We start from the raw sequence: 24,856 nt of genomic DNA on the forward strand, positions 1-24,856 counted from the left end.
ATTTAAGATGGTAAGAGCAAGCAGCAAGTCCGCCCACCGCACCAGCAAAGGGTCAGCCGGGAGCAGGCTGAGCCAACACACAAGATAAGACAATGCCCCAAATACTGCTGGAGGCAAGGAAAAACTCTTCTCTTCCCAAAATACTCTTTGACATCTGAATTGGAAGCGACCTCATTATCAGCGATAGATTCAGAGGCTTAAACCAACTCATAGTTGCGTCCTCCAGGGCCCCACACATCCCCTCGGCTCCGGCTGCCAGAACTCCTGTTTTTTAGCCCCAAGGGAGAATATTGCATCTTCTCTTCAGATTAATCCCCTGCAGTACCCCACAGGTCATGGCAGCCACTTCCAAATCCCAGCTCCTCCCCATTTGCTCATATTCCCTGGTTAAAGACAGCCAGAGTTTCCTCATCAGGGCAAACATCCTTTCCCTTCAGGGAAATCCCTTCTGGTAAATGTTTCAAGACAAAACAAGATTAAAGATGCTACACCAAGATTAAAATGGCTATATCCAAACCAGATCATACTTCAAGCTTCCTTGAAGAAGAACAAAGCTTCCTTGCTTTGGACCACTGAGGGGCTGCTTGGTTGGGCAACACCCAAGGCTATTCTGAGTCACATAAATAAAGAATTTTTTCTTCACATAGGTAAAAAACTACACTTCAAGTTACCAATGGATCTCTTTAAGTACAATATTGCTTTCTGGTGTTTTAGACAAAATACATGAAGCAGCTTTTAATTCCCACTGTAACTGCTGCTAAAGTTAAAAAAAAAAAAAAAAAAAAGCCAAACCACATGAATGTAGGAACCAACAGGAAGAAATCCCCAGTCAGGAAGGAGACCATCCCTCTTAATGAATTAATTTGAAAAATGTTCCTGGAACATTTGGAGATCTTGGTATCAGTTATAAATGCCACAATACCAAAAATAGCTTGTAAATCAGAGTGAATTCAGCCGGATGATTAGTGGGCAGGTAAAACTAACCTATGTCTAAAAATTAAAGGGTACAGCCTGGCCAGACAACATACAGTGAGAATGAGATATTATTTAACTTTCTACAAGTCTTCATAAAAATACTATATAGATATAAATATCAAAAAGGGAAAAGAGGTCTTTGGGCTGGTGAAAAGATGTTAGGAGGAAAAAAAAAGTTCATTTCCGTGACTCAGTGCAAGTGTAACCCTCTCCCCCCCCCCTTTTTTTTTTGCCTACTGGACCTTTTTGGTGAGTCAACACCAATGCTGAGTTCAAAGGGTAACTGCGATGTAATTATCAGTCATCCTACTCACACTTAATATACGCCGGATCAAACGCGCTATAGGTTAATGTGACCATCCCCACAGATGTTAGAGTCTTACATTATTAAGTCTTTGTTTGTATAAGCTATGCTTGCAAATACACTACGAAGCTTCAGACTCGCAATGGCATCCCTGTTATTTATGGCTACATTATCATGTTGCATGGCAGTAGCACACTGCAGAGCTAAGGAGCTGGTATAGAGGACCCAATGTCCAAACCATGTGAATTTCAGTTTACACTCAAGCTGACTCTAGCTTGGTCCTGAGGCTCAAATACCCTCCAGGCACTGGGCAGCACCAGCAGCACATCCCCCAATTCAGCATCACCCGAACAAACACTGTTTCCCACGCTCCAGGACTGCCCCGAGACATGTACCAAGGCACATGAGAGGGGAAGACTGGAGATTCCCTTCAAAAGCACACTGCTGGTCTGAACCAAGGTGCTAATGCAGATCCTTCCTTATGCACTTTTATGAAAATCATGCAACTTTAATCATCAGTCCTGAAAAGCAGAAGAAAAGCTCACCACAGAAATCACTATAATTTCTTCTGCCAATAAATTAATTGCTATTAAATACTATAACACTGTATATTTTTTATTTCACAGTTACCAATACAATCCAAGAACTTGATTTGTATTTACACCATGCAATTATTCAAAGTTACCAACAATGGTACTAAGTTACATTTAAGCAGTAATTACTAAGGCCTCAATCCAACAAAGCTCTGAAATCTTAGCTTATCTTCAGGTCAACAAGCATTTGTTTTCAATTAGGCTATTCATAGACTTCACATTAAGCATATGCACGGACAATACACAGCATCCAGATCCATATTCTCCAAACAAACCAGTAACATCACATGCAAAAAAAAAAAAAAAAAAAATCACTTACCTCCTAGATATATCTATGTATTGTTAGCTTATTATTGAAATATATCTTGAATTAGCAAAAGTATTTTAAAGTATTATTCTCAGGTGCACAGTTTCCCCTTTGCTGCAATATATTGCAAAGAGCAGTGGTTTTGCAACAGTGGTAATGGTCATCCACGATGGCTGGCCATCCTGTGTTTTCCTTTGCATGCCTGCTGACCTGAACTTAATGCACTATCTGCTGCTGGCTGCGGGCAAGAAAATGGACTGATACCCAATTGACAGAAACAATAATGTGTTTGTAACTAGTAGTTAATGGTAGACTGACAAGCACAATCACAGGAAGTAATAAAAGTTTCATGGAGCTAGCATGTGACGTGACTATCACTGGTCTCTCCTATGTATTTAAATATGAACGAGGCAATTACCTTATTAAAAGAGGCTTCAATTCATTTGATGCACGATAACTAGTTTCCCGGTGAAATCACTATCGCTACTCATACATGATATAAAATGTACTTGCTTCTATATAACTATTTTAGCCAACATGCCATTACCTCTAAAAGCTGTAGTACTTATTACAGTAGGTGAATGCACCAATATCTACAGTTGAGTGGTTATAAGAGTATTTACAAAGACAGACATTACCCCCCTCAAAAAAAAAAAAAAAAAAAAAATCCAAACAACCTCTTCTACTCTGAACTGCTCACATAAGATTTCAAAAATAAGCATGAAAAGAAACGTAATTTAATGGCCAGTACTGAAGGAATCAAAGGGAACCGGGTGAGAAAAGTGCATCGCAGCGTATCCCGAGTGATACGCTTCCCAGCCCATCCTGGCAGCGCCAGCAGCCGTGCTCACCAGGACCAGAGAAGCCAGCCTGCTCTGACTGACAGTCCCCACATAACTTCATCAACAGCAATAAAACTATCCATTATTTACAGGAGCATAAACGAGAGCAGCGTCAGACCTCGCATGCTATTCCTCGTCCTAGCACTTATTTATGACTTCGGGAGAAGAGGCAGCTGGCTGGTTTTACGCGGCTTTTTTCTTCTGGTTGTTTTTTTTTTTTTTTTTCTGCCCGAGCAACCGAGAAAATGCTCCTAATAAGGCCGGTGGAAAGGAAGCGGCTTCTCAACGGCACAACCTCTTGCAAGGCAAATAAATACTAAACGCCGGTGTTACTGTCTGAAGCAGCAGCGGGAGGGGTGCCGGGACCGGCGCCCGAGAGCACCGCTGGTCCTGGGGCTCCGTCCCCCCGCTCCGCCTGCGACAAGAGGGACGAACGCGCCGGACGAGGCTCTCGGGACCCCCCCGGTCCCCCCGGTCTCCTTACCCGAGCTCGCCCTGCTGCTCCCCCCCCGCCTCCACGCTGCCTCACGGCGAGCGGCTGCACCGCCGGCTTCCCCGCGACTGCCATCCCACCGCCCTCTTCTTTTAGTCACGGTTTTTAAACATTTTCACGTTATCCCCGGGCGAACACACCCCCCCACACACACGCGCGTGGGCGGCACCGTCCCTCACGGCCCCGCCGGCCGAGCCCCCCCCCTCCCCGTCCCACGGCAGCCCCGCGGAGCCCCTTCCCGCCCCACCGGCCCCGGCACTCACCGCGTAGCGCAGCGCCGGCTTCTCGCTGAACACCGAGTCCCCCATGAGGGCGGGCGGGCGGAGGAGCCGTTCTTCCCCACACAGCAGCGGCGGCGGCGGCTGCAGCGGCGCTGCTCTGCCCTCACACAGAGCGGCGGCGGCAGCGCGGGGCTCCCGCCCGGCAGCCTCCGTCCGCCAGCGTCCCTCCTCACAACTTCTGCCTCGCAGCCCGCCCCCGGCTGTCCCACCTCACCCCGCCCCGCCCCGCCGCCGCAGCCGGCAGATCGCCTCGGCGGAGCCGGGGAGGAGGAGGAGGAGGAGGAGGCGGCGGTTTCAGTCCTCCCGCCCAGCGCCGGTGACTCCTCCGCGGCGGGGCCGCCCTCCCGCCCGCCTTCCCTCCCCGCCGCCCCTCAGCCCGGCCGCACCTGCGCGGCGGCGGGAAGGCGGGAAGGCGGGAGGGAGCCCTCCTGCGGGGCTGCCGGGGCGCTGAGGGGAGGAGAGGGACCGGGGGGGGGGGGGGCTCCGTGCCCGGCTCGGACGGTCCCCAACAACCGGAGGGCACCGCCCGGGAGCGGCGGCTCCGGCTGTCCCGTCCCTCATCCCCTCCGGCCCCGGGCGAAGCCTCCGAGCAGCCCGCGCCGGGCCCCGGCAGCGCCTGGAGCTGAGGCGGGGCGGGGGGGGGCCGGTCCTGCAAGCGAGGACCTCGAGGTTGAGGAGAGAGGAACAAATAAAGCCGACTTCCTAACGCAGGTTTTTGTCACGGGTGATTTGGGAGGACCGGCTCACCGTTCTGAGGCGCGCAGGCGCTGAAAAATGAAACGCTACTCCGCGGCCTATTCCGTTATTCTGCGAATGCGTGTTTTATACCAGCTGTAGAAGATGAAGCACGTTCTGAAGGAAAATTGCATTCTGCTGTGTTATAATTAGTAGCGACTTCTGTATGGCTTGCCCAGAGAGGCTACGGCGTCTCCATCAAGCGTTTAAAACCACATAAACCTCCCCCAGTTAGGCGTGACCTCAGCGGAGTGAGGCTAGGGACAGGCGAGATGATTTCCTGAGCCCTCTTCCATCTTTCTAATAATTTTTCATTGCTTTGCGCAAATCTTTGTTCGCACGGTAACTCCCCCAGTTACTCTCAGTCGTTCTCTGAGGAAGTGGCCTTATTCTAGTGCCGCGTGACGTATATAAAATTAATGAGTTTTACTGTTTCCGACCTACAATCTAGGCAAACGTGTTACCAGTGCGTTGTGTTATCTATAAACAAAGATAACATAATTCTTCCGGGGGAAAAAGAAAAGGGTTTTTGGGGAAAAAATTGGTAAAATAACTCAAAATAAATGCTGGAAAGATAAATCGGTTGAGCCAAAGTTTTTATGTGCTCTGATGATGATGATGTACTGTACCCAATGAGCTTCCAGTTATGGATCTTCCATGGATCTTAATTCCTATTGCAGAGGAAATTAAGAGTTCCCACGGACAGGAAGGTAATTTTCAGTTAACTTGGCATGGACAAAGAATACAATATCTGCATTTACCAATAAAGTCCATTTTTGTCTCTCGGGTGAACAATCTGTGCTATTCCCCTTCCTGGAAAATGAGGCAGGGTAGATACTTGAGCAGTTGCAGAGCATGTGTTGGAAAGCAGTGCCCAACAGAAAAAAACTTTACATATCAAACATTTCAAATCATCAGGACCTCCAGGCAGGCAGGCAAAACTGAAAAAAGTTTAAAAAAAAGCGCATCCCAGTGCCTGATTTTCCCTTCTGCAGTTCTCCTTTTTATTTATCTCAAGGAGATGTTTTCAGCCCAAGAACTCTGCATATGCTCTGACTCCAAACGTTGTTTTTCCTCTGCTCTGCAGGTATGGCATTTGACCACAGAAAGAAACAGAAAGCAGGCGAAGAAGATTGGGGAGAGGCGTATAGTATTTCTACCCTCAAGCTCTGTAACATCACCACCTTCTTTTTAGCTGTATCTTCTGAAAATGATCAATGCAAAAAGAAATGCTGAACACCCGAAAAGGCTGGGATTAAAACATGGGGGGGGGGGGGGGGCGTGTTTCAATAAACACCCCACAGGGAAAAGAATAGTATGGAGGAGACCAGAAACCCCCAAGTGGAAGGTACAGAAGAAAAAGACTAGCGAAAGGAGAGATGCAAAACTTGGAGGAAACAGAGTAGTTTAGGAAAAGGGAGAAAACCGTAAAGCCAGGAAGGTGAGGAATGCCCCAGAGGGAGAAGCCAGAGAGGGGAAGGACTAAAGGTGAGATTTTGCAGGTTGAACTTGTCTGACCTAGGAATTCATTGCCACCGTAAAGGAGAGTCCGGCTGCCATAACCCTCTTCATCCCCCGCTCCCAGCCGCACGCTGCGCCGCATCCCTTCCCTCTGCCCCCGTGCTTGCGCAAACCAGTACAGCAAACGGAGCGCGCAGTTTTCTTCCCATTTAGCAGGCTGAATCAGCTCTCCGAGGGAGGAGATGAGTGCCAGAGCTGGCACAAAGGAAAGCGGGAGGTTGTTTAGTTGGGAGCAGGATACTGGGGGCAGAAGAGGAGCGTGTGTGGAAGTACCTTTGCAATAGTGACAGGTTCTTACATTGGTGCAGCTGAGGTTAAAAATAAAGAATATGCACGCAGGAAAATGTTGTAGGACTTTTTACGATGACAAGGAGTTATGGGCAAAAACTTACAGGTTGGGGGGGGGTGTCAACCCAGAAAAATGCAGGCTTACTAGATGTGGGTTTTTTCTGTTCACACAATATGAAAATTAAGGAGAAAAGATTTTTTAAGTATTTTCATTTATAAAATCTTAAAGGATTGGTAAGTTGCAGCTATCGGAAATTTCATAGTACAGTTCAAGATTTTTATGTACCTAGTAAACAAAATTTAAAACTAATTGCTAATTACAAAAGGTTTTCAAAGGCCGGACCTTAAAACAAAAGCTTTCTGGATTTTGAAAGCAAGTTACTGTGGCTGTGACTAGAAAGCTCGCTTATACTGTATCTATGGTGGCAAAGGAGTCTATCTGACTTCAAATTGCACGGGATTTGGAGCACACTCCTGGTCTGCAACGAGCAGTAACTGACCGAGCTGTACTACTCAGTTGCTTGCAATCAGCTGTCCCTCTTTTAAGCCACTTAGCAGCTGGGATTAACATACGGAGCTTTCACAGCAGTTCTGACTACCTCTTCCCCTTACACATTCCTTCGTTATTCACATTCATTTATGACTCCTCCTTGGTGTTCCTTCCAAATTTCCTTCCTCCTTTATTTACCTGATAATGGGTACCCAAGGGATGCATGCGGCTCACTTTGGGAAGTGTAAACCTTCCAGGTCAGCTTCTCTTAACAGGTGATACAAAGCGTAACAGTTAATTTCCTGCACATTTACTCCAAGGCTACTCAGTCAAGAAAAAAACAATATAAACTGGAAATTTTTCAGTAATTCATTTTAAATTGTTTCTGTTGTATGAGGTACTGCTTCCTTCATTTTTTTTTAATGCTTTCCATGGTTCCCATTGTGGTTGTTCCTTACAGTGCTTTAAGAGGCTGTAATGTACGCTTTACACCTGCAGACGTAGTTTACAGTAAAACCTTCGCTCCTTTTCTCCTATTTATCATTTGTTGTTGACAACAGCAATGGAGAATGAACAACATTTCAGCTAAAATTTAGTTGCCTCCAACACAGCAGCTGGGCAATGAGTAGGTAATTGAATTTTACTGTGCTTATCATTAATGAAGCCAGGTTTTGTTTTTCCAATATTACTCTATGAACCGAGTGCTTTCTCAACACTAATTGCTCTTAAACAAAGGAAAGTAGCTATGCGGTTGCAGAGAGCACACAATTATGAAATTGGGGAGAAGTAAGTGACTTTACTTCTCTGCCACGACTCCTGGAACTAGTGACTCAAGCTGTCTGATGTCACATCAGATGAGGTAGGAAAAAGTTTCCAAATCCACCCTGTTACGGGAGGGAAGCCAGCTTGCAGTTACGGCAATAATGGATTTGTCTCACCTAACTGTAAACACCTACAACGTACATGTTGGCTTATCATCCTAGGCTCCCCTAGTCCATGGGAAGAAACAGACACATCTGGCGGACAATTTATGTCATTCCAAGCCGGCTTCTAAAATAGGTCACATAAATTGCAGTGCCTACTTCACTCCACTGGGAGTCCATGACAATTAGTTCAGATGTCTGCCCTTCAGGCATCTGCAGCTAAGTGAGGGGAAGCCCGCCTGGGAGCCAAGCTATGGGATCAGCCTTTAAATCTCACTTTGACTTTCAGAAAAGTCCATAATAGTTTCAGTCTTGATTCTTTTCATTCCGGAGAGCAGGGGCTACTGTACTTACTGGGTGAAAAAATAGTCGATGTCTTCAGGTGAAAAAGCTTCAAGCAAGCATGAAGGTCTTGTTTTGTTTGACCTTTCTAACAGCACATGAATGCAACTTCCACAGAGAGCTAACTCCAAATCTGGGAAAGCCTTGCCTCTGTGGCTGCTGAACCAGGGCCAAGAGTGATACTGGCAGCACACTTCTTCCTCGGGGAATTAGCACTTCTCTTATTCTGGCCAAATGCTCGTTCGGTCATTACAAGTTACAGTTTAAGTCTATTTCCCAAAAAGAAGAGCGAGAAAAGATGACAGACAAGTAAATCAAATATGTAAAGCTTTATGAACAAAACACAGAAACTAAGGAATCAGAATTTAGGAATAATACACTGCAAAAATCCTTTGTTCAGAACTAGCTTTTTTTTAAGTATTCATTTGCTACCAGTCAAAATATGTTGATAGTTTCTCACCAGTGTGTAACAGAACTAAAGGAAATAGAACTTAATGCCCATGAAGAATGAAGTGCCGTCTCACTCATGGACATGCTTTTTCACAACAGTGACATAAATCTTCTTGGACAAAAGAAATCCTATTTTAAAATTTCCTGTAATTTCCTAGATGTCTGAAACCCCTTTATAGGAGATCTAATGTACTAGAAGAGCATGACACCGTTACAGCTCTCAAGGAGCACTCGCCAAAGTGTTGCTCGTAGCAGCGGAGAGGAAGTGAGCGCTTTATTCCTCGGGAGCAGATCCAAAACCGCCCGTGTTCCCCAGGCACAAACACCCGTCTTGTGCTTGCACCAGGTGGTGCACGCTGAGAGGAACTGCACCCTGTGCGCACCCACGTAACGCTCCCGCACTGCCCAACTCTGGGAAGCCCGAGAAGGCAAACCGGACTCCAGATTACTAACTCAAACGTGTAAACTGTGCCGTGCAGAGGGGCAGGAGGAGCAGTTTTTTCTAGGGATGGCATCAGTAAGCATCTAGAGGAGGACCCTCCCCTCCACTCTTCCCCATGCCCGCTGCCTGTGGTCAGCTGGAGCTGCTGGAGCTGCTGCTGCGCGATGGAGAACCACCTGGTACCACGCAAGAGCAGCCCCAGGGGAAGGTGAGACTGGAGACAACGTGCCCCAGGGCCAAAACCAGCTCTTCTGATAAGCACTTGGTAGGTATAAGAAATGGACAACTCATGGAACAATCACAAGGGAAACCTTTTCCCTAATGAAAGTGTGTTAGCACGCATCCAGGAGTGTGTTAGCACTGGTGTGTCACTGGCATTTCACTCAGGGATTTAATTCTAGTTACCACATTCATAATTTTTTCATCCAATACATCACTACGCTTTAATTTATAGGCCACTGTATACATACTGTATAATTTATAGGCCAATGATGCTCTGTATGCGATTATGCACATTACTGCACTATCAGTTATCAGCAGCTTGGCAAAGCAATTTAATCTAAAAGACGTGTATTTTAGAAGGTGGTTAAATTACTTCGCATCCCTTATGTTTGCACATTGGTCTCTATCTCCAGCATGAGAAAAAATTCACTGGAGTATCTTTAAACTACTAACTTGTAAATCAAAAATATAACCCTACCACATAACGTAGAATAGTTTTTCAACAAAAATTAGTGTGGGTCACTAGAATTCATTTAGGTTTTAAAGCTGCAGAAGAAACTACCAGTTATCCTGCCATCTTTTTCTGTCCTCAAAGGCTGCAATTTAAATAAATGGGACCACTCACTGCTTCGTGTGAAGATAAATGACAGAGTTTCAGGCCTAATTATTTTTTTTTTATGTTTGGTTTTCCTTGCTGACAGAACAAGCTAAAAAGGCAGACAGGAATGAGGGAAAAAGAATGAAGCGGGGCGGGGGGGGGGAGAAGGAAAAAAATGGAAGCAAACATAACTTCCAGGCTTAGAGTTTCAAAACAGCTTAAGGGGCTTAAGTATACAAGCCAAAAATCTCAGTGAAGTCTCATCTCTGTAAATGATACACATCTGGGAACACAACAATTCAGTTGAAGATTTTTCTAGTTCCTGAAAGTGGGTAGATCTCCATGTATTTCCTTCGTTGTTTATCTCCTTGCAACTCACGTTCACTGTAAACTGCATTACTGGGCTGAGCTCTCACTAGCAATTATCCTTCTCCCTAAAATGTCTTCCGAGAACTGGAGAGGGAGAAAAGCACAATTTTATTTCATTACATATGACTTTTACAGAAATTGCAGCTATATTAAAAAAATTTAAAAAACACTAACTTGAAACAAATCGGCTACAAATACATGATTTGCTCATGCTGACTAGAAAGAGGAATGCTTACCAACAATGGATAGAAGGATGGGCTTCTATCTAAATTTACCATCTGGGTATTTGACAAGAATTCAGGAGGGGGAAGGGTTCTTTCACAAACCTAAAGTTTATTCAGAATTGTTTCATGGGCAGTATAGGATTGTTAAAACCCATTTAGTGTGCAGAGTAATAACTACAAAATAAAACCTCCCAAGAAGTAACGTGACTACTGTACATTTTGATTTAACGTTGTAATTCATAAACCAGTTTTGCAGCGTAAAAGTATTTATTTCAAGGCTGGAACAAGACCAAGCCTCTTGTGACCAACAATAATAATATCCATAATGTTAACAAACCTCTTCAGATGAAGTCATGGGTTTAATAGGTTTCAGGCTATATGTGAAGTGGTTACAAACATTGTGTTTTTGCAGTTATCAATAATTTTGGGATCATGTAAGCAGATGGTCCTTGTGTTCTTGTGTTCTGGATTTCAGCTGTAAATTAAGAGTCAGGGTATAATAATATTATCCATAGTATTCACTGGAGCTGGTTGAAAAGCTAGTGTTCCAGTCAAGAAGGAACTTTGCTTTTCAAAATTTGACTTTCATCCGATTGAGTCTGAAGCCAACATTTTAAAACTTCTTGTGAACTGTAAATTCTTACGCTTTTTTTGAGCCAGAAGAAGACAAATCATGAAGTAGTCTGCTTGGTTAGCAATGAGCCTGACAAAAATTCCCCTTTGCTCTGAGCCCCAGGGGAGCGCTCATGCAAACTGCCCTGAGTGACAGTCCCTGGGAGGCATCCCAGTACACCTCAGCTCCAGGGCAGGCAGCCTGGGAAGCCAGAAAGCCAGCCTGGGAATTGCTATGGAATTAGGATTTGCCACAGTCCTCTGACGCCCTGAGGTCTTGGCACTGGCAAGCTGCAGGGCCATGCCATCTCTGGCGATGCCGCAGAGCAGTTACGCCAGGCAGCCCAGATTAGAAACGGGAACCCGGCATTTTCAGGATTACCGTATCTTGGTTTGGATCACTCAGTGGACTTTTAACCAAAGATACACACTCTGAGTCAGTCCCGGGCCTTGGGCTGTGGGACAGCCCGGCAGGATTTTCTCACAGTCAAAACCCGGAGTCTCCGTGCAGCCTGCCTGTAACCCAGGGATAGTTTTCCTGGATTGATTAGAAGTACATGCAAGGAGTTGCAACTGAATTACTTGAAGGCCAGCAAATTGGCTTTTTCCACTGCAGCAAATTTCTACTCATTACTGTGATTAATGGCTTTTGAAACCTTTCTTCTTTTTTATTTATAAAATGGAATCACATGCAATAACCTCACACACAGAGTTCCTTACGAGGTATTTTAGACCTGTATATATGGCCGTCCACTGAGTTAACAATGAGTATTTTTACAGTGTGCTCTAGCAATTTACATTCACGGTCTGTTTTCGCTCTGAAGAACAGGTATGGTTACAATTACAGTGTATGGTTACAATTTCACTGTATGGAGTTCTGAAGGCTTCAAGCGGTAATGAGTTTTATTCAAGCATCATTTTCCCTGGCTATAAGTCCATCGTTGTTTCCAATGATGCTCGCCTCAAGGCTGCAGAAGCATCAAAGCGTATTTGTTTTCTAGTAAACTTCAATCACCTAATGATTCAGGCATAAAAGTTCCCCTGACCTGTCATGACAAGTGAGAGAGAACATGAGAGAATGGACTTCAGCACTCAAAGGAGAGATGGGGAAATGCAGAATTTTCAACGCTCTGGATGACTCTCACCCTAAGCTGGAAAACATTGTAAAGTAGGTAGGGAAAAAAAACACAGCAACCATGTCCAGGTGTTCCAGGTGGGATTCATCTTCAGATTCAGATAGCTACGTGTCGGTGTCTATGCACGAGTTAGGTGTCTTGGTCCCCATTATAGTCACTGAAGACATAGTCTATACAGACAGTAGAGTCAAAAGAGTTTGGGACATGTCAGTCTAAAGCAGATACCATGTTTGATCTGCTGAATACATTTCCAGACCCAGCTGAATACACTGACTATGTGTGCCCACCTGTAGAAGCTGCCGTTGCGGACACATCCAGGTACAGAGCTCTACAACAAGCTGTGCTACCCAAAGGAAAGAATGACTATGTTAAATACCTTTTGTCCAGCTGGCTGGATAGCCTGTTTCAACGGTCACGTGTTCCCAAAATATAAACCAAAATGCACGCAGGTTGGACCTTGGGGAAGGGATTTGAAAGAAGGCCTGTCTTCTATGTCCAGGCAAAACAGATTACTACCTTACCCAAGAGGATTCATGGACTAACTCTGTACCGAGCAGCACACATTACTGAAAACACAGCCCAGTAAACATACAGCAAGAGGTGTATTTATTGCACTTTTGTTCTCCCCTGCAGCAGTCATGACGACAGTTGCACCAGACGTGACTGCTGTGCTGTAAAGATGGCATCTCACTCTCACAAATTAGTCCTCAAGCCAAAAGAGCTGAATTTAACTGAAGGGTTATAATATGTTAGTGCTCCCAACTGCTTCCCAGTTGCATTCAGCGAAAGGCTAAATCACCCAGCGCTTGGGCGTCTGGTGCTCCCTGTTACCTGGAAACTGAAGCCCTGAGTGCAAGCACTGTTGAGAAAGTGATTTTAAAAAAGCAACAGGAACATGAAAGCACGATTCATATAACACATGCATCGTCGTCCAAGCAGTTTCTCTTCTTGCACAGCCGCGTTGTTTTAACCTGCAGGATCCTTTACTGATGTAAGTATACTGAATCCCTCGTAGCTTGGACGCAGTTATTCCAGCATATCCCAAAATGGGGCTATTCCCTTTGCAGGGGCGGGAGGAAGGTGAAAGCAGGGCACAGCCCACAGCCTCCCAGATCCAGGGATCCAGAGGTGGCATAGCCTCAGCAGGAGCAATGACACTGATGCTAATCTGGGAGGGGAAGATCCCCCCTGGGCTAAATAGCTTGGGAAAGGCTGGGTTGTATAAAAATGCTGGCCTGTTCTCAGGCAATTGTTTTGGAAAAAGGTAAGCTATGAATTGAAAGCACTACAGCTATTCCTGAAGAATCCCCCACAAGCCTGCTTCCCTTCTGCAATAAGGTCACGCAGTTCCTTTGTAGTTAAATTCTTCTCAAGTGACTTGTATTGCTTTAACTGTCCTGGTAAGACTCACAAAAATGTATGTACAGAAAAGGCCTTGGGAAGATTCACTGCAGTTTTACTCTAGCTTGATAATACCGGTGATTTCAATGAAGCCAGCATAGGGGAAAGCGGGAATAATGCAGCAGTGAAGCAGAGCTGTGCTCTTTTTTCCCCTTTTTGTCCTTCTCCCTTGACTGAAAAATGGAGGGGAAATCTTGGAAGTGGTCCTGTACACGATTTGTGCTCCTAAGCAGAGCCAGAACGCTGCGAGCCAAGCGCCGGGCTGAATCTCCAAACTTTTACTGTTTATATTGAAGCTTATATTCACTGGCTGCAGGAGTTTGAGACCACTTCTCCCCACACAACAGCTGGGAGGTATCAAAGCCCTTGCGAGCTATCCACCCATTCACCTCCAATTAGACCAAGTGTCCACAAGATGCTGAGAACACCAGAGTGTTAAGGAAAGGAATTCATCCGCACAGGACAAAGAATTTAAGCTGTTTACAACTTTCTGCTCTCTAATGTTTATTACCCCCCCCCATAAAATCTGCCTCTATCTGCAGTACCTCGTAGTGACAGAGTTAATGAAAACCCAAGCTGCATTCCAAGGATGGCAATACAGAATGAGAGCGACCTCAGCATTGTTTTGTTAAGATCTCAAATTGCCAATACGGCAAAATGAAGTAATGCGCTCTGTCAACATGTAGTATGCTCTATAAATGGGATCGCCTGTTCATCTGTTAGTAAAACATGCAGAAAAGCACTATTTGCTAGGCATTAGAGCAGCTGGCTGCTTGCTTTAACTTCTTACTTGAGATTTATTTGAAGCATGAAACTGCTGAAAGTCTCCAGTGAGTAAAGAAAGACAAAAAGATATCAAAAAATTAATTAAACATATTTACAAATAGCTCTCATTTTATGTGTCTGGTCTTGAGTTAGCATTTCTTTATTGGTAGACTTAAAACAAAAGTTAGCTAAAGCACTGAGTGCTGAAAATTAATTTCCATGGACTTCAGTATTAGTTTATAAAAATGTTATATCTTTTTATGAACAAAAGATGACTTTATTAGTTAACTTAGAAACCTCAGACAGGTTTCATAAATTTATAGACAGCTTCCAGATTGAATTTTGCTGATCCAGGCTTCTTAGGTGGAGTTTATGGAGCCAGACTTGTCATACGAGCTATTTCTATAAGCCTCAGGTAAATATACACAGGGTTCGTGTTGTTAGAGAGAGTGTTTTTTTCTCTTCTAAAAAATTTCAGTTAATCTTAAGCAAAAACAAAAGTTCATTCAGTACATTTTGTATTTGTTATTTTTGATCCATTTTGGGAAGCATTTTCCTTTCACAGATCTACACTGCCCCTGCTTCTCTCAAACTCACTTTTAACTCTTTCATTTCTTTCACCGCCCTGCTTCACAGTCTGCTGCTCTGGTCCCTGAGCTAGAAACAGCTAGATGGAGAAAAGGAAACAGGGGTTTCAGGTATTTCCTTCTCCTTCTTCCCAACCAGCAGTGCTCGTGCCTTCCTTTTCCTACATGTCTACTTTAACTCAAGTCTCATAGAAAGTTGCTGTATTGCAAAATCAATTTAGAAGCGTAAGTTTTTACGCATGTAGCTGCAGTCCTGATGTGGATGCAATTACAGGGATCAAATGGATAGGTTTTATTTCCATTTCTATTCAAAATTGCTATGGCCATCTATAACAGCTTTATAAGAATATCATGCTGTCTGTAATAACAGGGTTCTCCAATTTTCAGTGTACATAAAGCTGTAATTTGTAAACTCGATAGCCCAAGCAATATCTCGTATTTAAGACCTCAGTTTAATGATGATGTTTCAATGAAATGTCATGTAAAAGTTTACTCATAAAACTCAGACTGAAGTTCTCAAAGACAGATATCAAAGTCAGGAATGAAAGAATCTGTAGCTTCCCCTTTAGGTATACGTGTGCCTGGCAGTGAAATGGGAAAATGTTCCTCCCCCGGTTTCATCTATAACATCTCTCCATCCACCATCGGTACTAAGCTGAAATTTGCAGAGCAATTCAGGTTTTTTCCACTAAATTATGATATAGTGTACTCACTAGAGGTAAAGGTTTGTTACTGAATTTGCTAAATCTTTCAGTGACAGAGAATGTGCGAAAAGATAGTGTTAGCAAATAAAGAATGACGAAACTGATACGGCAATACAACAGGGATGACCAAACTTCTTGATCATTAGCTGGAAACGGACACCTTCAGGTGACCAAGAGCCTTCACGCGACCAATGCCCCCAACCCAAGGGCCTTTTGGAGCAGGCTCCAACGCCTGGTGGAGCAGCTCTCCGAGATGAAGACACAATAGCCAGAAGCTCCCACCGCTCCTCTCTGGGACAGCACTAAATTGCACACACAGCTGGGGACCCAGTCGACCCTGAGCAATCCCTGCTGGCTTAGCTCTACTCACAGCCAAGGGTGCGGATCAGTCCCTGCGCCCGCACAACTCCGCTGTTGGCCTTACGATGGAATTACGGCACTTGAACTGTCCCACAAGGATTGGAGAGACTGGCTACAAGCCCACAAGAGACTCCAAGGAAAAGGAAAGCAATGTTCACGTGAGGAGAGACACAGGCAGGTTGTCTGAGATGGGAAAAATGGGTTTTCACTTTTTGTTGGTACTTGTGAGAAAGAAGGCAGCAGTATTTTGCTGCTGATTGTGCCCTAGCCTGGTGGTGTTCTACAGATGAACACTCCAACAACAGACACAAAACAACAAAGTTATGGCTGAAAATCACCCGTGACAGACTCTTCTGCTCCCTCAGGCTCCCAGCTGTAGCAGCACAAGAAGTTCTCTTGTGATCCTGGGTGAATCATCACTGTCCTAACAGAAATTACTGATCCCATGGGTCCACAGAGAGGAAAATTTTTATGCTGGTCCTTATATCATTTTAAGCAAAAGTATGTTGGCTTGCTTGAATGGTTTACACTGGTAGTCTGATTTGACTGATTTCTTGGTTGAACCATAAGCAGCCAGCTTTTACACACCCTGGTCCGCTGGTGCCTCTGAGACCTACCAGCACAGTCCAGTGAAGAACAGATGGTTGCGGTGACCTGTTCCATCAGCCTAGAGGGAGCCAGAAGATGATGCCTTTATATGTCTGTCTATTATCTGGATTATTCAGATAAATGGGATGGTTTTTAGACTGCTATAGTCACCCTACTGAATTCTGAATGAATGCTCTTGGTATTGTGTTACTTTAATTCAAAACCGTTGTGAAACATCCAGAGTGCAATACAAATCTCCCTCTTTATTTAATCACAGGCTGCTGACAATGGCTGTGATTCAAGGTAGCAGCTAACTACTCGCACAGCTTTGAGTATGTTTGTAGTGCAAAGACTGTTCACACTTTTAAAGCTCTGTACATGCTTAAATGTTTGTCTAAATGTAAGTGTCACTTGATTTTTTTCCCTGTGATTCTTTACAAAGCCTTAGGGCAGTGTGGTGAATCACACAGTGACTCCTGGGAATGGTAGCTATGGGATTCCTCCTGCTCTCTTGTGGAAAACTGCTCCTGAACCAAAGGCAGAGAAAGCTACACACCTCTGGGTGCTATATCTGCTATATCAAAGCTGTATCTGCTACCTCCAGGATGACCTCAGGTCCAGCTAAGGGTCTCAGATGGAGAAGCCATCTCTCAGGCATATTATTTCAACTGGACAGAAAACCATGGCAGAACTCCACACGGGAAAACCTTCCACATTGCCCCCTCTGTCCTTCTATCAAGGCCTTTTATCAGTTCCTCTGGATTCACCCCTGAAATACCATCCAACGAGCAGAGTGTTCCACTTTGCACGGTGAGGTGCCCACAGGTGCAGCACAAGAAATGCTGCGGGAGGTACCAGAGCCCAAACCATGGTGGCCGCTTGATGGAGGCTAAGAAGAACGTGGCAGTTCTGCTGCTCGAGGGCTGTCATGGCACACGGACCTACACTCTACCATTTTCGGTGGGAATCCAACCAAAACAAATGCAGAGGAACTCTCAGCAGAAGGGAGGAGAGCACTCTGTGTCTGCAGCAAACAAACAACTGGAGCCACCGATGTCCCTCAGCCTCGGCTGCAGCTGGACCACAGCATTCCTCTGGAGCTCACGCGTTACTCGGAGCCTTTTCTGTTTATTTTCTTAACAAAGCTTTGCGGACTTTTTAAGTGGGGGAAGGGAAACTCAGATGTTCCCCTCCCTCAGTTTTAAAAAAATCAGATTGAATTTTGTAAATAGATATAAGAAATAAATCTCTATTAAGATATAAGAAATAAATCTCTATGAGAACCTGCCAATCTTTTAAGGTCTGAGCTTTGTGGCTTTTTTAGCTGACTCAGGATCTTTTCATGTTTTAATTGTCACATTTATTTTCAGTTGAGTATTATTAAATGACCAATACCATTATGGCAAAATTGGTATTACTGTAATTAAATAACATGAGATATATACAAAGGAAAAGAAACTAAGTGAATCAATGTTCTTTTGATTTAAATTCAGAAGTTAAGTCCAAATACCTAAGTGAACTTGACAGTGTCTGTCGCTTCGTCTGCAAGTAAATTCTTACTTCTTCCCCACAGCACTGGAACATAAAGGCGCTGCCAAATGCGGGTAAGCACTGTGCATTATACAAAACAGCAGTACATTAATGCCTTGTGTTGTAATGGAAAAATCTCAATTTAAGATCTGAAGAGCAATAACAGGAGGAAAACTTGTAGCTACCATTTGTAGCCTAGTTGGTGGGATTTTTTTTTACAAGTGAGGTCAGGGAAACAGATTAGAGAACTACATTTACGAGGCTCCTCCTACTCAAGCACAATAGGAACAAGCCCATCGTCCTCCTTGCAGTTAATAAACGATGTTCTGTTCAAACTTAGGCGGCTGGTGTGCCCATAGCTCAACTGCTGTACCTGGTGCAGGGGAAGCAGAAGGAATGGATGACTGCGGGTTGCCTTTCAAAAGTGGCCTGCAATTAAACTGGAGTAATTAAACGTTTTGTGCAACTGTACGTTCCCTCTCCTAAACCCCTGCATATTCAGGGCTTATTACTCCTAAAAGAGGTTACCTTACCTGTTGTTTTCCCTTTCTACAAAAGGACAGGCCCTATCAGCATTAGGAAGTATCTTTCTGTGCCATACGTAACTCCACTGTGGAATTCACTGTCACAACTGTGAGAGCCAGGAGTGAAAATGGGTTCGAAAACTAAATAGACAAGTTCCCAGCCATCAGTGGCTATTAAACAAAATCGCTCAGATTATTGTCTAGTTCAGGAAGACCCTAAATCACTAACCATCGATAATGGGAAAACATACCTTATATCTTGCAATTAGTTCTTAATTCTTCTATTGTCTTCTACACTTTCTTTAATCATCATTCCTGTCTACCATAGAAAACAGCATTATGGTGTTAGGGATCCTCTTCATCTCAGCCAGAATGCCAGTTCTTATACTGATGTACCTACATCTCCTGGGAGTTTGCCACCTCATCTATAATCAATGAGTCCCTTAGGGGAAAACGCAGTGCTATCACTAGCACTCTCACCATGCCACTAGCAGAGGTCTACGAATGCTGAACTCCTCTATAAAGAGTTGCTCACAAAATAAAGCCTGAAAAGGGGAAGAAAAAAGACATCCATGAAGCTGAATGCCTTCAAAAAGAAACATAGAGCAGGAAAAATACAATGGCTGCAAAGTCAGTTGCTTTTCGACCAAATGCAATCAGTAAAGATGACATTTTTTACTCAAACAAGAAATAGGAATAAATATTAAAAAGAAATATTAATTTTAAATGAATACATTTTAGATTTCAGATTCGATTTAAACTTCACCTGATCTATTAGCTTAAGCTTTTGCATGAAGGTTCAGGTTTAGATGGATGAAGTTTCTCTGCAGAAGAGGCCTTTAGGTCTCCCTAAGCTGCAAGGGATGTAGTCACAGGTTTCAGTACTGCCGTTCACCCGAGCCCCAATTCCACGGGACATTAACCTGCCTTTGACTCTAGAAACGAGGATGCCATAAAAACAGATCTGCAAATGAAAGCAGGTGCTCAAGAGTCCCCTTGAAGAGGGATGCTTTCCTGAACTTGGGGCCAGAGGATTGGTGTGGAGGCTCAGAAATACCTGTGTTAAAGCATGAAGGTGAAACACGGTCCTTTGATGTACAGACACACCCGTTACGAGAACAAGACCTTCTGGAGCATGGCTCTCCTGACTTTCATTTGAATTTATCGGTGATGAGGACAAGCAAAGCCAGGTGGAGCGTTGTTTGACAGACACTCCCACCCACCAGAAACATCACCCGCTGCCTGCGAATCCCACCTGAGCCCCGAATCCCACCTGAGCCCTGTGCCGGGCACCCTCCCGCTTCCCTGAGACACGTCGCCTTCCCTGGAGCAAGCTCCACGCCGGGGAACGACAGCGGGATAATTAGGAGTGGCAAAGCTTTTACAAGCACGTTACAGAGCTGGTCACAGAAGACACGAGGAGGGCAGGAGGAAAAGAAAGGACAGAGTCTGCAGACAGCTTTGGCACCCACAGCCCACGGAGCACACTTACCGACCGGGAAGGAGAAAGGCAGTCCTATATTTAGCAAAAAAGGCAGATAGGCTCTCTTGAGAAATGCTCGCTGCTTTGAAAGGTTAACACAAAGCCACAGCCTCGTCCGTGCCCTTCCCCGGAGGCCACCGGCGGTCCCCGCATTCCCCCGCTGTCACCACCCTCTCCGCTCCCTCGCCTGCCAAGTGCTCGCAAAATTGTCGCAGAAGCCTCTGCTCGCTCTCCCGGAGAGCCCCGCTCATTTACTGCTGCTCTGACATGCAACACCCATGCACGTCTTGGCCACTGCCATTTATGAGCACAGACTAGGAAGGAAACCTAATTGTTTGGTAATTTTAGAATTGACCACTAAATTTAGATTGTTCAGGCTCGTCGTCCAGAAGCAAAAGGGAATTTCCTTAACCCATCACACTGCAGAGTTTGTAAGTCAGGTAATCGTGCACTCTGCTGAAGATGCGAATCTGAACTCAAGCCTGCCTGTTTCTCTTTAAAGCTATTTTTGTTCTGCCTAAACGCTAAGGATTCAGAAAAGCTGTACAACGCGCTCCACAGCTTTACTCCTTGTTTTCCACTGACACATTTTCCTCCACCCTTCCCAGGAGCCCAGGGCAGCGAGGCGAAGGGAAGGCAGAAAACTGCAGAACTTTCCCTCTCCTGCAGGGAAAACAGTTTCAAAGAGCCATAGGGGATGGAGACCGCTCTCCCTCCACACATTTCGGAGCGGCGAGGAAGAAAGATGCTTTCCGGAGGAGAAGGGAGGCTCCCCGCAGGGACCAGGGCTCCTGGGTGTTCTCTTCCCTCTTGCTGCCACGGTTGGGGACGGCTTTAACATCGCAGTTTGGTCCCGGGCATCCCTGCAGCGGGGGACGATGGAAGCTCAGAGGGTGAGGTATTCTGCCCTCTTGGGTGCCTGATTTCCCGACAGCCCCGCGGCTGTGATCTCCACCTCACCAAGCCTTAGCATCACTACACAGACAAGTCTTGCTCACCCAAGCAAAGCAAGACAGGGAGCTGGCTGGAAAAACCTTTACCTTCACACAAAATTTTGCTTCTGTTCCTGCCCCTCATGTAAATTACCAGTAGAAAATCTCACCATTTAATTTTTTTTTTTTTTTTTAATTTAAGGGAGTCTCCTGACAAAAAGTTATTTTTTGAGGGTGGCAAGCACTTTTTGAGACAATATTGTATTTCAATAAAGCCCATTTTTTCCATACAAAATAATGTTTTCTTAGATGCACTCTGAGTGCTAAGCTTGTTTTGAGCACACCAAACTCCATGGGTGATGCAAATACTTCCTTTTTTCTGACTGGTCTTACATATTTTCCCTAATACATAGTTTGAGTCACCCTTTTTCTGTTGGCTTGTTTCTTTCGTCACCTGCAGTAATTCTTTTCTTTCTGTTACTACTTTTAAAAATACCAACGTTATGTTTTAAAATAATTTTAAAGTATTCCTGGCCCTCCTCTTACACTGTTTATTTCCAACTCTACCTGCCTTCTCATGAAAGCTGGCCTTGAGCCTAAAGTCATTTTTCCTAACTTTTTGGGCTATCCTTATCATTTGTTCACTGAAGAGGCTTTTTATTTGTTCTGTGTTCTTCCATGGAGTATTCCTGGTGTTGCCTATGTTGTTCAGAGAGAAGTGATCACTCTGAGGACTTAAAAGGAAAACAAAGGATAAATACAACTGAGAACCATTACCGTGACCTGTAATAATCCAAATAACTCCCAACTCCCCCCCGCCCCGTATACAACTTGAAACTAAACTTTAACATACATTATCTGTAAACTGTGCTTCATGATTCTGCAAGCTTTATGTAAAAGTCTGAGGAGAATATAAAACTAAGCCCCTATAGGGAAGAACTGGAGGTAATCCTGGATCAGATGTAGCAGAAACATTAGAAACCTTGCCCAGAACAGTCTTTGCCTTTTTGCAAATTACACTGTGGTGTGTTTAATTTGTTATCTATTAATGCCCAGATCCTCTTCCTCACTGTTAACTATACAACCTTTTTTTCTCTGGGTTTTGATTGATAAAAGTTTGGCTTGGGATTTTTTCCTCTCATTGACATAACTTTATGATGTCGAATTTCCTCTTGGAAGTCGCAGGGTTTGCTAGAACTCTCCACAGCCTTTGGCAGTTTCAGCACCCCCAAACTGTAACCTTCCACAAACTGCAATAACCATCTAGTTTAAAATTCCAGATCATTCATGAAAGCAAAATACAAACAAAATTAACTACAGGTTTACCCTTGACACAAAGGTATTTGCATAAATGTCTTCATTAATTCCTAAACTTGGTTTCAATTTGATGATACCAGCCCTGAATTTCACATCAACTACCTTACTAAAAAGCTTATGATTGCTTCAAAAATACACAAGCTTTGCAAAGCATGCTCTGTTTTCTAAAAATCCATGCTCCCCACAGTATATCAACCTGTTACCATCTGACCGTTTAGAGAATAATCTCTTTATTTGCGTTTCGCTATGCTAGCTATTGAAGTGAGACAAACTGGCCAGCAGCTCCCTGGGTTGTTTACTCAACCATTTACCAAGAGGAGATCTCAGCAGAAACACGTGTGGGTATTGCCCTTATCATATCATCTGAATGGCTCTGCTTCTCCCTTCAGGACGCTCCAGTCCAAATCTCCAGGTCTAGCTTATTCTGAAGTGTTTTGCTTATCTGGAGACTCAGGAGTTTGTTATTATGAGTAATGAACAATACACTGCTTTTCCTCATTAGAGCCCTGCACAAACATTGGCTTGGTGTGAGCTCCGGGGGCCGGGAGCGGGGAATGGTTCCAGCTGGGTGTCTCTCAGCACCAGTACTGGTTTCCTGCTCGTCCCACCAAGCCCCAGCTCATTCTCTGGGGAGCGTGGCCCAGTGACCCGGCCCCAGTAGCCTTTTCTGAGGGACCATGCAATGGGAGGAGGATTCTTTGCTGAACAAAAAGCTGTTTCCAAGTCACGTTTGGCCACTTAGTAATTACTCTGCTATGCGTATCGCATTGTAAAAGGCATTCAGCAATTCGTAAGCCCGGTGGGCCAGCGGCGATACCAGGGTTAAGGACTTCTTGACGCCCAAGAACTGGCTCCCAGCTGTATCAACAGCAAACCCCACTTCTACACCAGTTTATACCACCTTAAGCGCAGTGCCAGGGGCGGGAACTCATTCCTCCAGCGCTGCTGCCAAACCACTCGCGCTGTGGAACCACAGTCCAAAACATACAACGTTTAATCGCAAAACTTGCTTAGGCAGCTGCTGAAAAGGAGAGACAAGTTGCTTACACATGCACAGTCCTGAATGATCTATCTTAATGGGGACTTCAAGATGCTTCATAAATATCAACTAAAATCAAATATTATTTAAACCATCTAAAAAGAAACCACATCTCTGAGAGTCAGAGCTCCAGTTCACACATACTGAGGCGATGGAGCGGGTACAGACCTCCACCACCCACTTGCTGCTCAGATGCAAGGTGCAGCGCCTGCAGCAAGGAAAGCTGAACAACACCTGGAGCAACTTCTAGACCCCCCCCCTCCAGTTTCTGCCCAATACTTTGAAGTAAATTGACATTGCACCACCGTACACCCTCAGGCAGGACATTACGGTAACTCACTCCTGTTTCAAATCACCAAATGCGGGTAAAAACACAACAAGGTCATGTTAAGGGACTTTCTGAATGCACGTTTATTTTAGGCCAGCACTGTTGTAGTCTCTAGAGGGAACACGGTTTTGAAGCTGAGAGCCCAAAACATGGCTTCTGATCGCCTGGAATCACAGCTCTCCCGTGGACTAGGCAGAACTGCCGACAGTTCACTCCCCTACTTGTGCATGCTTCTTTTTTGGTGCTTATCACCGTGCTATTACTGCTTTTGGCTTACGTTTTAACAAAACCCATAACCTTATTTAGCATTTTTTTACTGTATTCTTCTAGTTACTCTGATGTTTTTAAAGTTTCTTTGGACTCCTTTTCATTTCCCCAAAATATTGTTGTAGCCTGGAGAAAGAGTCTGATGTCAAGATGGGCCTAGCTTTGAACCCAGGGTGGAGAAACTTCTGATACGCTTCCAGACCATTTAGTTCTCTAGTCAGGTCTCTCCGAAAAAAACAACTTTCCCAGGCCCTGCACGCCTGTGAGATGTCGGAGGGTAAAGCACCCAGTCTTTCTGAGAGGTAAGGTGCTGATTACACAACTTTCAGCACATCCTGAAAGCTGATTCCAAAAACTAATATTGCTTTTGGCATCACGCAGAGTTCTTCACATAGCCTTTTGAAGAGAAAGCAAGCGCAGGAAGGTGAGAGGTTTTTAATGTAACTTCCAAAGAAGAGAAGTATGGAGTTGAGAAATGAGACCAAACAACCCAAGATTCAACTCAGACTTAGCCAAAACTCTGCCACATCATTCCTGACATTTTGTTTCTGTCCTCTCCATTCAATGTGCCCATGCATCAAAGGTCGCTCCACAAAACTGTATTAAACTGAAATTTTTACTCTCTCCTCTAGCTAGTACCGAGGATGGATGTGCTGCAGAACTGCAGTATAAACTGCTGTACTTGGAGACAAAAAAGCTCAAGAGATTTCAAAACTGCTCCTCAAACAAAACTTGTTCTTGCCAAACTAATGCCATGAATGGTTCTAGATGCATTCGGGAGGCAAGAAGACAGCCATCAAAAATGACCAATACTTCAGTGCATGTCTTAGAGCGATTCTGTTGTTAAAATAAAAGCTGTTGGTTAGACACCAAAGCGTGCTGAA

General features: G+C 44.6%; 1 protein-coding gene across 5 annotated transcripts in view; it reads right to left on the reverse strand.

Annotated features, from left to right (window-relative positions):
* The window catches only part of ARHGAP6 (Rho GTPase activating protein 6), a 341,022-nt gene that overhangs the window by 169,106 nt on the left and 147,060 nt on the right, over nt 1-24,856 (reverse strand). Inside the window, exon 1 of one of the 5 annotated variants that reach the window (XM_029999035.2) lies at nt 3,778-4,014. The exons of the other annotated variants lie outside the window; for them this stretch is intronic. Coding sequence (XP_029854895.1) covers nt 3,778-3,822 — 45 coding nt within the window. The 5' untranslated portion in view covers nt 3,823-4,014. Of the gene's footprint in view, nt 1-3,777; nt 4,015-24,856 lie in introns of those variants that run through there. 5 annotated transcript variants of the gene reach the window in all.

Source organism: Aquila chrysaetos, chromosome 23 (assembly GCF_900496995.4).
Source record: "Aquila chrysaetos chrysaetos chromosome 23, bAquChr1.4, whole genome shotgun sequence".
NCBI lineage: Eukaryota > Metazoa > Chordata > Aves > Accipitriformes > Accipitridae > Aquila > Aquila chrysaetos.